The 14299-nt window shown below is 37.8% G+C and overlaps 1 protein-coding gene across 3 annotated transcripts in view; it reads right to left on the bottom strand.

Annotated features, from left to right (window-relative positions):
• Positions 1-12843: 12843 nt before the first annotated feature.
• The window catches only part of ATM (ATM serine/threonine kinase), a 76703-nt gene continuing 75247 nt past the window's right edge, over positions 12844-14299 (bottom strand). For 2 of the 3 annotated variants that reach the window (XM_082762662.1, XM_082762664.1), the window contains one exon: positions 12844-14250. In XM_082762662.1, coding sequence (XP_082618788.1) covers positions 14067-14250 — 184 coding nt within the window. In that variant the 3' untranslated portion in view covers positions 12844-14066. The remainder of the gene's footprint in view (positions 14251-14299) is intronic. The other variant, XM_082762663.1, reaches the window with a different exon arrangement.

Raw genomic sequence — 14299 nt, 5'->3', positions numbered from 1 at the left:
CTCCTTCTTATATAGCTGTTGAGAAATGTCAGGAAGAATACCAACCAGTGTTCCCATCTTGAATGTTTATGATTTGATGGTAATTTAAACTATTTGATCGTAATTTAAGCTATAGAATAATTGAACAATTATAATATAAAATATAGAATAATAGAAGCCACATACTAAATAATTATCAGAATTTTAAAAATAAAGACTAAAAAGCACCCTACTGCTACTTCTATTGACAAAAATGAATAAATAAATAAATCAGGAGAGTAAACAAAATCTGTAAATACTGCCATCTCACTTTGGGATATGCTTTAAAAGTTGGAAGGGGAACGGGCAACTTTGCTCGCCGTTATCACCCACCTATGTTCCCAATACACCCTTTTGCAGTCTGTCTTTTCAAGGGCTAATAACCATAGCTGTATTTCAGAGAGCTTTGTTTCCTGAAATAGGTATCTTTATTAAAAAGCTAGCTTTTAGGAACGAATTGCCTCGAGTCCCAGGGCCGACCCCCGCCGCGGCCCTTCCCGCCTTCGCGCAGCCCGACGAGGACAAGATGGCTGCCCCGCGCCCTGCGTGCTGCCTGAGGGGAGCCCACCCTGATGGCGCTGCCTCCCCGGGGCTCGGGCTGTGAAACAGACTCCTGAAGCTCTTACCTCCCCTGCTGGAAACCGCCGTTCCTACAGGCTGTGGGTAATGGCAGGGAGGATTTGCCCAGCCACGAATCTTACATACCAGTTTTCTCATGTACGACTCTCTGAAACTCATGCTTTTGGGACAAATCAGCCATTTCATGGACTGGCTGTTTTAATTTTTGTGTATGGTAAAGTTACAATCACGTTGTAACAAGGAAGAAACGTGAGTGTGAAGGTAAAATGAATGTGTTGGCTAGAAATATGCCTCAAAGCCAGATATTTTGATGGATAGACAGGAAATGTCTCTAGACAGAAGGTTTAAGTATAGTTAATTAGCAACAAGAAATACTCTGCATGCAGGCCATCTAATTAGCATTTTTATTTTTATTTTTAACAGAGATGTTTACACAGAAACAACAACAAAAATAAACATACACACACACACACAAAACACACCGCAACCGCTTTTTCCTTCCTTTCCCTAAACTCTTCATGTGTTCCTTTTTCTCCCCTCATAATGAGGTTTAAGTATCGTCACTTACAAGTCTATTCTTCACTCCCTGAAAATGCATAATCTCAGAGCAATAATGGAAGTTGAGTTTATGCATCAAAAAGAGAAAAGATCGTAAGTAATCACTGCCTGTGATTAACCTTGCTGAAGCAGCAACATTGATAGCTTTTCCTTTTAACCAGAGTCTATCTTCGTGTTGCTCCAGAGATAACAGAAAGGATGTTCTCTTTTTATGAAAATAGTAATCGTAGTATTTAGACATCCAGAAGTCCCTTAAACTCATGTATTTTGTGCCCCAGATAATGCAGATTTGTTCATTACTGGGTATTTTCCTCATTCTAGTGTTTAGATCTTCCAGGAAACTCTTATTGATTTTCAGTCTAAGTTTTCGTTGTTGTTATTGCTTAGATTTATTTCTGGTTTTAACAGTACTTCTTTATTTTCCTTAGGTAGCTCTTTTCTGCCTTATATTAAGAAACTGTATCCCATTTACCTTTACAATACAATCTGTATTTTCTTTTTATCTTTCTGTCAATTTTAATCCTTTCTGCTGCTTTTCAGAAGAAATGCACTTCTGTTCTGATCAGTTTGTCTCATATAAGCCTCAGTCACCAGGTGTGACCACAGACAGGATCCGCACTGTGTCCAGGTCTGTTTACCACAGGTCAAATTTGATGAGAAAGTGTGATAGGATTTTGTATTCCTTTAGCTGGAAAGGTTACCCATGTTACTTTCTTTGGTTTTCACATGCAGGATTTGTGGATACCCACTTAATCTCTGAGGAAAAAAAAAAAAAAGAAAAAGAAAAAGAAAAAAAAAAAAAGAAAAACGAGAAGAAAATAAAAGCTCTTATGTTGATGTAGCTGAAACAGTAGAGCTGACGATGATACAGTTTGGGCAAGAAAATAAAAGATTTTGAGCACTGTCCTACCTCCTGAGTACAACATTACTGTCCCAATCTTGATGAGTGTCCAGTTTGATGAATGATGAACTCCTGGAATCAATCAGCTGCTGACAAAGACAGTGTCCCTTTCATTCATGGAAGAGCAGGTTCCGAAGTGGCTGTGCTTTACATGTCTTAATTAAGATAATAGTCTCAATTTTTCAGATAAAATATTACAATCAAAGAAGTTCTTACAGGAGCTTCAAAGTCTCTTATTGTCTGAGATTATTCTAGTTATTATTTATTCATGTTCCTACACTGTCCTGTTTCTTGGTAACAATTCAAAGACACTAAGGAAGTGGTTTACAAAGACACAGAAATGCAAGTCATGTGTGCATCCAAACTAGTTTGATTGTACATGTCACGGTGACTGCCTGTGGTAATGACCTGCTTCCAGTTGCAAAGGACCTTTAAAAAATAGGTCTATTATCTCAAAAGTCTTTTATATCAGTTTGTATTAACTTCTAACAATTACAGGTAGAGCAGGAATTAGAGCAACATATGTATGCAGTACATTTGTAGATGACAATGGGTTTGTGTAGGAAATACAAAAGGTCTATAATATTGTAATCAAAGATAATGTCATTATATATAGGAGAAAATCAGTTGAATTAACATTGTCAAAGAAATCCTATTTCCCCCAACCTTAAAGATAATCACAGAATTATGCTGCCGTGTTCTGTTCAGCCTTGTGTCCACCTCTCCTACCCTTTCTGCTCTCTAATGATACACAAGTCCATTTTCAGGAGCAGCTCTTGTGAGAGGCTGCTCACAGGGCCCTGCTCACAGACCTGTTCCCTTCCAGTTTGTCTTCAGTTCTCTCTGCTTGTTTCCTCCCATACCCTTCTGGTTATATCCCAGACATATGCACAGATCAGCAGTGGGTTTTACTGTGCTTTTTGTACTCATCCACAACATGCGGTGAAGTACCCATGACAGGGGCTTCAGGTGGGAAGCACAGCCCTCACCAAGAGAAGAACGGTACTGTATTGCAGGAGGAAGATATATCTAGATATATCTTCAAGAGTCTTGAATAGTTAATGATGGCTAGAAAAAAAGATTTAAAGGAGGATCTGAATAATGATGGCCTGATCTTATTAAAAAAAAAAAAAAAAAAAAAAAAAGATGTTGGGTAGGATTAAAACATTATTTTTAGGAGTAGATCTGTAAATACAAACTGGAAAAGAAGAGCTGTTTTACCCAGCATTTTTTTCAAGACAACTGTGATGATTGAGCGATTTAGATATTTCAATACAACAAAGAACTAGTAATTTTTAGAGGAACAAATCCTCATGTTCTGGTGAAGTGTGCTGACCCTTGGAGATAAAGGCTGTGCTTGTCTGTTACTGGTTTGTCACTGCTCAAGTTATGGAGTGCAGCACAAATTTGGATACTCAGCTTCCAACACTAGCTTGTGTTGTTTTCTGTTTGCCATATGGTGTTATAAAAAAAGGCTCCTTACATTAATATAAATCAAACAGTATTTTTGATTGCCCCCAGTCTTTTCCGAGTCCCACAGTTAGAGATGCACTGTGGAGCTGAAAACAGCTGAAACTATGATCCAAGGGAAAACAAAGCTGAGCATCAAAGTGAAAACATAAACATCTGCCTTTCAGAAGCAAGTATAATGGACTGGAACTCATTTCTTGTAAGCCACTTGAAAGCTGTTTAATAATTATGTGAGTATTTATAGGCCAAGTTGACTTCCTTTGCTTATTCCTGAGAGGCTGTGGATGGTGTATTCTTTAAGCAGCTTTGTTTGCTTGCTAGAAACCTCATTATGTTTTGCATGTTTTCTAGTCTCTCTAGTAAAGGACCTAAACCTGATCAAGAGCCTGTTTCTGCAAGTACTACCAAGTAATTGAAATAGAGTATTCACAGCAGGAAACTGTTTCTGACTTAATTTCTCAGTAGGATGGGAGCAGTGTAGATCATTATTTTTCTTTTCGTAGGCAGAGTTGCTAGGTGTTGCAGCAGGCGCTTTCATCAAATCCAGCTAGGTGCTCTACGTGTCACTGTGCAGTACATGATACTCGCTGTGGTATTCATTCGGGATGCACAGAGTAGCCACTGAGTGAAATTTAAACATACATTTGCATAAATTCGATGTTTTCAGTCGAACAGATCACGGTGGATAGAACTAGGTTTCTGAATTCACAGTCTCTGCAGACCTGCGTACTTGTCAGTCTTACTGATTCAGAGATTTGTGATTGGCATGCTCTTACTAAGAGCACAGCTCTGGTTATTTTAAAGCTGTGTTTTTGTTTTTTGTTTTTCTGTTGATTTCAGTGGAGCCTCATTTTTACAGCAGACTTTTAGAGGCTAGACTTATTCCACCTGCCTTTAGTCACTTACCAGAGAGGTATCAGCAAGGAGCAAGGAGCATGTTAAGGTCCCCATTGTCATCTCCCTGTGGCCATTAATAGTTTAGCTGTTGTAAAACTGCTCTGGGGAAGTGCCTTTCTACCTCTGTTAGCTACAGAGTGAGCCTGTGGTGCACAGGCTTCTGACTTCAGTCAAATTTGAAAAACTATATGTAAATGCTTAAAAGTTCTTTAACTTGAAATGTCTTGGTATGCACATCTGCTTAGATTTAGGGATAAAATACTTTCTTCTTGATATTTGATATTTAAATAACTTGAAATAACATAATCTCTGAGCAGTGGCAGCCACCCCAGCCAACTCCCCCCATCTTTTATTGCTGAGCTTGATGCCACGTGGCATGGGACATCCCTCTGGTCAGCCTGGGCCAGCTCCTGGCTGTGTCCCCTCCCAGCTCCCTGTGCACCTTGTGCTGGCAGGGCAGCACCAGGAGCTGAACAGTCCTTGGCTCTGTGTGAGCACTGCTCTGCAACAACTAAAACTTCCCTGTGTTATCTACAGCTGCTATGAAGAAAATTAACTCTATCCCAGCGAAACCAGGACACTGTTTGACTTTATCCTTCTTATTTATTGTTGCTTTATGAATGAAAAATCATTAATATACCTCACGTCAATTGTACGCAATGCTAACGAAGCATTAGGCAGCATTACGTAGGTTGCTGTTCAAGTTGTAGTGTAGAGGCTGGGGTGGGAAGTCAACTTATCATTTACAAGATGCTCCCCTTTAGGAGGAGTATGATGTAAGGAGAATGTATGTAGGTGGGAATTACAGACCCATCTGAATCCTCAATTACAAAGCAATTGCACCATGACAAAACATAAAAAGGAAAAATATTTTACTTACTTACATCCTATCACTTTAGTTGTGGTATATTTACCGTGGCATCTCATATTTTTATGCTTCTTTTCCAAAGGATGAGAGAAGCAGATGTGATTACCTTTCATCAGAATAATTTCCATCAAGGAAGATTGAGCCTTGGTAATACAAGATAACACAATGCATTTTTCAAAGACTCCTGTGATTTTCAACCTGCTCCCCATTTTTTCATGCCATTTCTCACCAAAGGTGTTCCAAAACACCCAGAGAGAATGCTCAGCTAAGAAGATAGCTGAAACTTTTCCATTTCTCTCTGCTTAGCAAGACAGGAATTGAATGATGGAATCAAGATTTCTGGTGTGTTTTCTGACACCAAAACAAATAGATCAGGGCATGGAGGTTGATTACAGCAATTTTGCCAAAAGATAGATTGAAACAAATGAGTGCAGTTACACAGTATACCACCTGGAAGTTCAACTGATTGAAATGCAGAGAAATGCAGAGGATCTGTTACTGTTTTGATCACCTGAAACACATACGGATGGCTCCTCTCTAGTCCAAGAAAGAAATACACTACAATTTTTCACATATATTGAACCCTTATCCAAGTTTGTTAGAAATTATCAATATTTTATGTATTTTGAAGAATACATCTATTTAGAAAAAGCAAGCTAATATTCTAATGTAACTATTTTTTTCATGAAACTTTCCTCCCAGTATTTCTTATAAAATATTCACTCCTAGACCTATTGCAGTCATGTTTGCCAAAAGCCCTGATGTTATACAGAACTGAAGAAGGTGCTGCAGGAGAAGATTTTTGGAAAAGATAGATGATGGCAGCAGCAGGTACAAGCATATAGAGAACAATGCTTGGAGGCTTCTTTCTGTCAGAGTAAGCAGATAAAGGCAAACTCTTTAACTCTTTTTTTTTTTTTTTTTTTTTTTTTTTTTTTCCTGATACATACATTCATCTTTTTCCTCACTGTTGCCCCATGCATCATCCAGGATTTAATTTCACCTATTCTGTGGAAAAAAAAAAAGATATCATGGATAAGATCCTTATTGTCAATTTAGTTAATCACTGAAGGTACACGCAAGAAACACTTAAAATGCTTTATTTATATCATATTCCTCTCAATTTATTCATCGAAAAATATCCTAAATAACAATGTATATAAATAGCTCTGAGTACTATCCTGCAAGACCTATGAAATAGATCTACTTGTAAAGTTGGAATGTTGTTGTGTTTTTTGTTTTTTTTTTTTTTTAATCTGGCAGATTTCATAACTTTCCAAAGAAAAAATCCATTTACTATTTTGTGCAGTGAGCTAGAACTCCAGATAAAAGTAGTTGTGGAAAGGAAATGCAGTGTGCTGGGCTCATCATTGCCAGTCACAATGCGGTGTTTATTTCAGACGTTCACTGGTCATCATTCCAGACACAGGTGTTGTTCGTCTCTGAGAAAATAAGCAGACACTAGTCATTTTTATCATGATGCTCTCTAAGAAAACTGTTTTTTGTCACACTCAAGTCCCATACACAATCACTACCACCAATCCTGCTCTACAGCAATATGTAGCAAGACAATTGGCTGACTCCCAAGACCTTAACACTCCATTAAAGCACGTTTTGAAATATGCAACATGCAACCACCTGGGATTCCTGTACTTTATCTATAGTTTTGAATTACTCTGAGGATTAGCTAGATTTATTTAAAAATACAAAGTTTTATCAGCTTTGGGATGATGCAGTCACTTTCATGTATTGTCTTCTACTGTCAACATATGATTTGTTAATCAAGGTAATACAACCGCAGGTGTACTTACTAATTCTAGAATTACTTTGCTCTTGATTGCCCATTCTGAAGAAGAACAGGCTATCTCATAAAGGCAAATGAGGTTCTTTGAAGCACTTTTGTTCTATATGCACTTAGTACTTCCATTACCAGCAAACCTGTGTCACCTTGCACATGACAAGAAGATGTCACAAAGGCCAGGCATCCATTCCTAGGACTGATCTCACGAATCTTTCAGGAAAAACACCAGGTTCATATTATTCCACAAGGATAAATCACCTTTATACCATAAAAATAATGGAGCATCCCACAAAAGGGAACCCTAATTTTCTTTCTAATAATTTTTTTCAGTAAATTCAAATTAGTCAATAGAGAGACTTTGGAGGACCAATAGCAAAATAATGAGTTATTCATCAGCTGGATATGTTAAATGCATGGCAGTAGCCAGCATTCATCAAAGTAAATGACTTATTTTATTTACTGGACATGTGACAGCCTCCTCCTCCAGCTAAGAAATTAATGAAATTAATTTGGAGTCAGTTCAATCACTTGATTACTGAGATGTTCATACCTCTAATAAAAATTGGACAATGCAATAGGGTGTATATATATATATATATATACATATATATATAAATAAATATATATATGTATGTATAATATCAGATCAATTTATTAAAATGATTTTACATAGATTTTTAAACATGATATAAATTGTAAAGTCTTCAAACATGCCTTTAATTAAGTGATGAGTAGTTCTTTTACAGCAGCAAGCTATAAGAAGAGCCCTCAGCTACATCTGTAATGCAGATGCTCTAATGAAAACAGGAAGCTCAAAGACAGGCAGAAAGGGCTTTGGGAATAATAATAACAAACAGATACTTTGAACCTGTTAGAACAAGCACAAAAATACTGTGGGAGTTAGAAGGAAAGGTTGACAAGGGCGGTAGGAACAGCGCAAACAGGGAGCCCACAAGCTCACTTCCCCGTTTTACATAAAGTAAACCTTGCTAATTTGGACGTGAATGATGACAAGGCTCTTGCTTTGTTATCACCATATATGCTGAGGAGAACCACAGTCTCAAAGGGCTGTGTTATCTTTCCCTGTGTAATGTCTGCCTTAACACAATACCTCATTTATTGTCATTGCCTTGCGAGACCTTGCATGTAAATGACAGAATTAAGATCAAATGATAAGAGGTAATTATAAACAGATGTGTGTCACATGGTGGTTTGCACCCACAGTGGTATTCACAGACCTAAATAAAACTTTAAAACTGGTTTTAATTACACCCATAGGACTGCTGTGTGCTGATAGGGCATCAGTTAGGCCTCAGTTTCTGTGTTTTGAGATAGCCAAGGGGCTCTTAGTGTGTATGATATACTTACGTGTTACGCAAGGTCTAGGTGTGTTAACATAAATTATCGACTGATTAGGGAAGTGAGTCAAAACAACAAAACAAAACAGAATCTAAGAGTCAGATTCTGTTCTCATTTACACTTACATAATTGAAAGTGATGTAATTCAATATGCATGCTGCTGTCTGGACAAAACCTCCAGTGACCTGTACTTAAAAGCCAAGTATAGTCTGATTTTATAAAAACTATTTTATGAAAAACATTTTTTAACAATAGAGCAATAGAAAGTAAAAAAAAAAAAAAAAAAAAAAAAAAAAAAAAAAAAAAAGAGCAATGCCATCAGATTGTTTCTCATATTTACAGAAACTAGATAGTTAGATGTGGAATCTTAGGGAAAGTTAATTCTCTTCTATCGTCATTTCTGTAGCACAGAAAAGAACTGTCTCTGGCTTTGATTTAAAATATGTATATACATGTATATAAAGACTTGAAGCATGTATAGACATATTTATTTTAAATACCTAAATATCATGACTTTCATTTCCACTCTGTTTCCTAGACTTCCACTTTCTTAAGTTGCAACATTATCCATACAGATTGTCTCAGATTCTGCACCTTAATTGAGAAAGAAGAGAAACTCTTACTCCTTTTCCTGTAAGAGAGCATCCCATAAGACATTGCATCAAGACCAAATGTAGCACTACCAAGTTCACCTTTTCTCCAAGGAAGAAATTTTTCTAATTTATACAAATCCTATATGGTAAGTTTGCTACTATTCATTTGTATTTTGCTCTACTTCATTGCAATGTGAAGTATAGTTATAATTTCAGTGGTAGAAGCTGACTAAGCAAGTACTGCTTGACTGAAAAACCACTTCAGCTGCTCAAGAGTGGACTCTGCTGTTTAGAAACACAAATGACAGTGGAATTGAGCTCTGCTTTAAATCATATTTGCAATAATCTCCCTTTTCAGAACACATTTCTGCAGAGCACAGCATAAGGCTTCCATAATGTAGATCAGTGCACAAACTTCAGACTGACTCATCACTAGCAAGAATTTTTATCTTAACCTGTCTCAAAAACATTTACTGAACTGCCTTTCACAGTTCCCCTGTAAGCTGCAGTTGCTCTATTCCTCCTTCCAAGACCTTTTCCTTTACTTCTCGCAGGCATTGCTCAAGCGCTGGAGCACACCAGGCTCCTCGAGCCTTCCTCCCTGCCAGTTCAGCCATATTCAGGATGTCGGTGCTGCCACACACAGAATTCCCCAATAGCTTTATTTGACTTCATATGTTGACATGCAGAGGCTTGTCAAGAAGGTCCATTTTTATGGTACAGATAGATTTCCTTCTAGCTTCAGCATAAGTGTAGCTGGAGCAGTCTAGTGAGACAACTAAACCAATGCTGGCTAGTGTAGGAGTTACCGACCTGCCAAATTAGAAAATCTCAGCACCAGAAGCACTGCTCAGGAAGGGATTTGTTTATTTATTTATTTATTTTTGCTGCAGTCAATACTCATTTAGGGAAGAAGAGGTCCTAAGGACAGCAACTTTCTGAACAATTAGCTCTCAGCCTGGAAGAGCTGTGTAATTCGTCTTGGATTTGGCTTTAACTAAGGTCTGTCTAAAACGCTGAATACAAAAGGGGATAGGAAGCCTGCCACATATGAAGCAAGTTGGATCCCCAATTCTCCCAAGTGCTTAATAATTCAATTTCTGGGCTGGCCTTTGGACAGCACCAGCTAGCTCTCTCTGAGCAACTCTCCGCCTTGGTCTGGAAGGCAGTTCATTCCAGGAACAATGTCCAAAAGAGACGGCAGATAGCACTGCTGGAGGTTCGGCTCCTCCCAACAGGCTTTATGTCCTCAAACACCCCCAGATAACCTCGTGTTACAACCTGGCCATGCAGTACGGTATTCAGAACATCCTGAAACAACTGCTGGCTGTTTGTTCTGCAACAGTGCTATTTAATGAACTGACCCAAACCCTTGTACAAAACCCCTGTGACCTAAGGCAAGAAGTGCATGCGGTACCCAGAAGAGACACCGACAGGGAGCCAGAGCCATCCTTGGACTTGACCTGCAGGCACAGTCAGAAAATGCAGACCAAAGCCTTGCCACGTAAACCCAACACATGTTGGGGGAAGAACAGCTACGATGCTGAGAAGGGAACTCTCCAGGGCATGAAAGGGCGAAATCACTTTGCACCACACTTTTTTTTGGGCACATGTACAGGGGTGGGGAAAGGAAGAGGCAGAGGGGAAACCCGAAGCTGTGTGTGCCTGTAAAGGTATCACTGACATCATTCCCTATGCAGCTCAGAATGCTCAAGTACAGGCGTGCTTCACAGCGTTAACATACAGGACAGATGATGAAACGTGCACTATGTGAAGACCACATTAGCCTTCTCATACCATCAGGATACAGGTAAGATTTTGAAGTGTGAAGGGAAGAGGAGCTAAACCCTCCCTCACCCGGTTAGCTCCCAGCTTTCTCACTGTGGTTTCGCTCTCCCAGGGAGCCACTCTTCAACCTCCTTGCTGAAACGGACGATTTTATTTAATGCTAATGTTTCAGTGTCACCCTTAAGTGCTACTATTAGGTAGGGTCTCTCAGATCTGTTTCAGGCTTTGTATACATTACACGAGACAACACTCGAATTAAGTTCACAGGGATGAAAGCAGCAGTAAAAAATTATTGCACCATCATTCACCCGTCATGCAACTAAGCAGATTTTGGAACCACCTGTTTACAAAACGTATCTCTATCGACTCTTTATCGCCGAAGCATTACCACACGGTGCAGGTATGGAGTAACACTACTTGAAAAAGTAGGAGTAACGTGTAAAAGTGAATTATTCCCTGAAAAATACAAAGCCTAACATTTTAGTGTACTCAAAAAATAGCACCAGTGAATACATACTATGAACTCAGAATTTCATAGTAGCACAGAGTAGCAACCTAATTAATTCACAGTTACTGGAAAAATTATTTTCATTTGTTTTCATCTGTAAGAACAATGGATGTTTTCAGATCTTCACTCACAAATCCTTGTTTTATCTAAAAAGGATGCATCTCACCAAGTGACCATTTTGCTGACAGAGAGGTTCAGTCAGGGTATACTGCTCAGATTGATTTACCTGCTAACACAGTGGTACACTTACAGTTCACACCCTTGAGGACATTTGTCCAACAGAAGTTACATCACAAACAGCTAATTTTAAACAAAGATGTTGCTGTCTACAAAACAAAAACTGTTAAAAACTCTTCATGTCAGATCATGGGCTCATTTTCCTTAGAAATTATCTTTTCGAAATGGGTTTCAATTTACTAAAACAAATTCCAAGGCAAACAAACAAACCAACTATCAACAGGCAACTTAACTTGTCTTCATGTATTTGTAGTTTGCTAATGTAGTAAATGTATATCAGACTCTCAAACACTCATCCACCTTATCTTCAGAAGTAGCATTTCTGACACAGCCATTGTTGAGAATTAAACACCATTTCCTCCCAGGCTTACCGTTTCCTATTTTTATACAAGCAAAGCACGTACCTATAGGTGATGCATTTTTGACAACTATTCACTTTCTAATTTTGATGTTTAAAAAATAAGGAATCATTGGAACAGAAATAGTTAGAAAGCACAGCCTTTGATGGCTATTGTTTGACTCCATGAGGCTTTGCGCAGATAACTTGGCAATTCGCTCAAGAACATTAGATTAGTTGAACTCAGATCTCATAATTAAGTGTTGTAACTCCTTCATTTTGACAATGATTTGGAGACTCCAGGATTTGTTAATCATTCGAACTGCTTACAAGTTTGTCAGCTAGGTGGTGACTGCTACAGGAGCTTACAAAGAATGTAAGCAGGTTTCAATTACATTTACCATATTTACCCTGCATTTTTATTTGCATTTCTTTCACCTTGAACAATTGCAAATATAAGGGCATTCAAAATCTAGACACTAAGTACCAAGTTAAGAGCACTGCAGAGGAATAATTAATTTAATTATTTCCTCTGACGTTACACTTTCCTTAGACACCTGTATTAATATTAATGGTTTCAATGCTTATTTTAAATAACAAAGCTAAATTGCAGCTCAGCAAGATGAAAGTGTTCCTTTTCAAGTGGAGCATCTGTAACTTATGAGGGAAGGACAGCATCTGACAAATGCTTTTATGCAACATTCATTGGTATGAATAGCTAGAGCTTTAATACGGAAAACAAACAAAAAAGCCCATAGAATTTCCACTATAAAACGTATGAGGAAAAAATCAGTAACAGTATTGTATTTTTTTAATCCATGCTTAAAAGTATAAACTCTTCAAGTGTTTTTTGTTCAGTCCTTTCCAGCTTGTCACATAAGTTTAATTTTCAGAGAACACATCACTGTATTCCTGCATGGGAGTTATTTGTCACAGAAAAAACAGGACACACACTTGGTTCTGAACATAAACAGAAATTTATGCCAACTTGATGGAAACAAAATACAAAAGATACATCTTGCTATGTTGACAATAACATATAAAACAAAGAAGCAGCATCAAAATTGTGAGAATAAAATAAAAAACAGTGAAATGTTAATGAGACCAGAACTTCCTCGCTTACACTGCTGCAAAAATGCATAAACTAGGATAATGTGAGAGTGTCCCAATTTTTATTCATATTTTTACAAAGATGATTCAGAAAGATTTATTAAATATACCAATGACACTTATTTGATGGGATTCTTCTATGATCAATATTCACAGACTATTCTTTCCATTATTTTTATTTCAAAATGAGCAATGCCTTCTGTAAAAATGTATACATTCAGAATCTTTTTTTGTGTGTGTGTGTGTGCCCAAAATAAAACTTTAATGTTTCTGAAAGGTATTCCAGATACAGAATGACTGTTTACTTCAGAGGGGTTAACTCGTATACTACACTTCACTGTACAGTCAGTCACAGAAGTTAGAGTTACAAAAACTATGATCTTTTTTTTTTTTGTTTCATAGTATTAAAGAAATGCTATGAAATTAGGTACAATCATAATTTCAACATGAAAAAACAGCAGTATTACATTTGACTCAATGACCTTATCTCTATAAAAAATTGTCCATTTAACAAAGATAAAAAAAAATAAACAACTTTCAAGTCTTTAAACATGAAGTTCTCTTGTTTTCTTTTACACTTTTGGCAAGTGTCATTAAAGCATTATCTTTAAAGGATGCCCCCTCCCTTCTGAAATGCACTTTGGCTGTTTCATGACTCCTGGTTTTCAGACCAGCCATGTCACCATACTGGATTATCATAATCCAGACTAAATATTTAACAGACAGACAAAGGAAATGAATCTCAGGCTTAAAGAACACTGCATCCAGTGTGCCTGAGCAAAGCCCTTGCAAGTCACAAGGAACGTCACAGCACTGGCTGTTTTATACTGTATGGTGAACATACGTGGAGGGAAAAAAAGAATGCTTTCTTGGTAACAGGTTCTCGAGAAAAAAAAACAAACTCCCAAAGCATCCACCTAATACTAATAGGTATAAACCTTTAGAGTTGACCTGATCCAATGTTTCATTGGAAAATACAAACTTGAAATGTTTAGACACTTGCTGCTTAGAAATATATACTAGAATCCTAGAACCTCTCAAGTCACACCCAGGGTTTCCATCCAGGAAAGAGTTGGCTCAGGTTTTTAGGGTCCATGGCCTGCTGGATGAGGAGGTTCACCTGTCCTCCCACGCTGAGCACTGTTCCTTCTTCAACGCCTTTCAACTTCTCCTGAAGTCTCATCAGGACGCGTTCAGCCACTTTGTTAAAACTCTGGTCATCGCTGCTGGCAGAATAAAGACAGAAAAACAATGGCACTAGGTATGATCCTGACC

Source organism: Aythya marila (assembly GCF_965140915.1).
Source record: "Aythya marila genome assembly, chromosome: 1".
In the NCBI taxonomy this organism is placed as follows: Eukaryota; Metazoa; Chordata; class Aves; order Anseriformes; family Anatidae; genus Aythya; species Aythya marila.
This window is presented reverse-complemented; position numbering and strand designations above follow the sequence as displayed.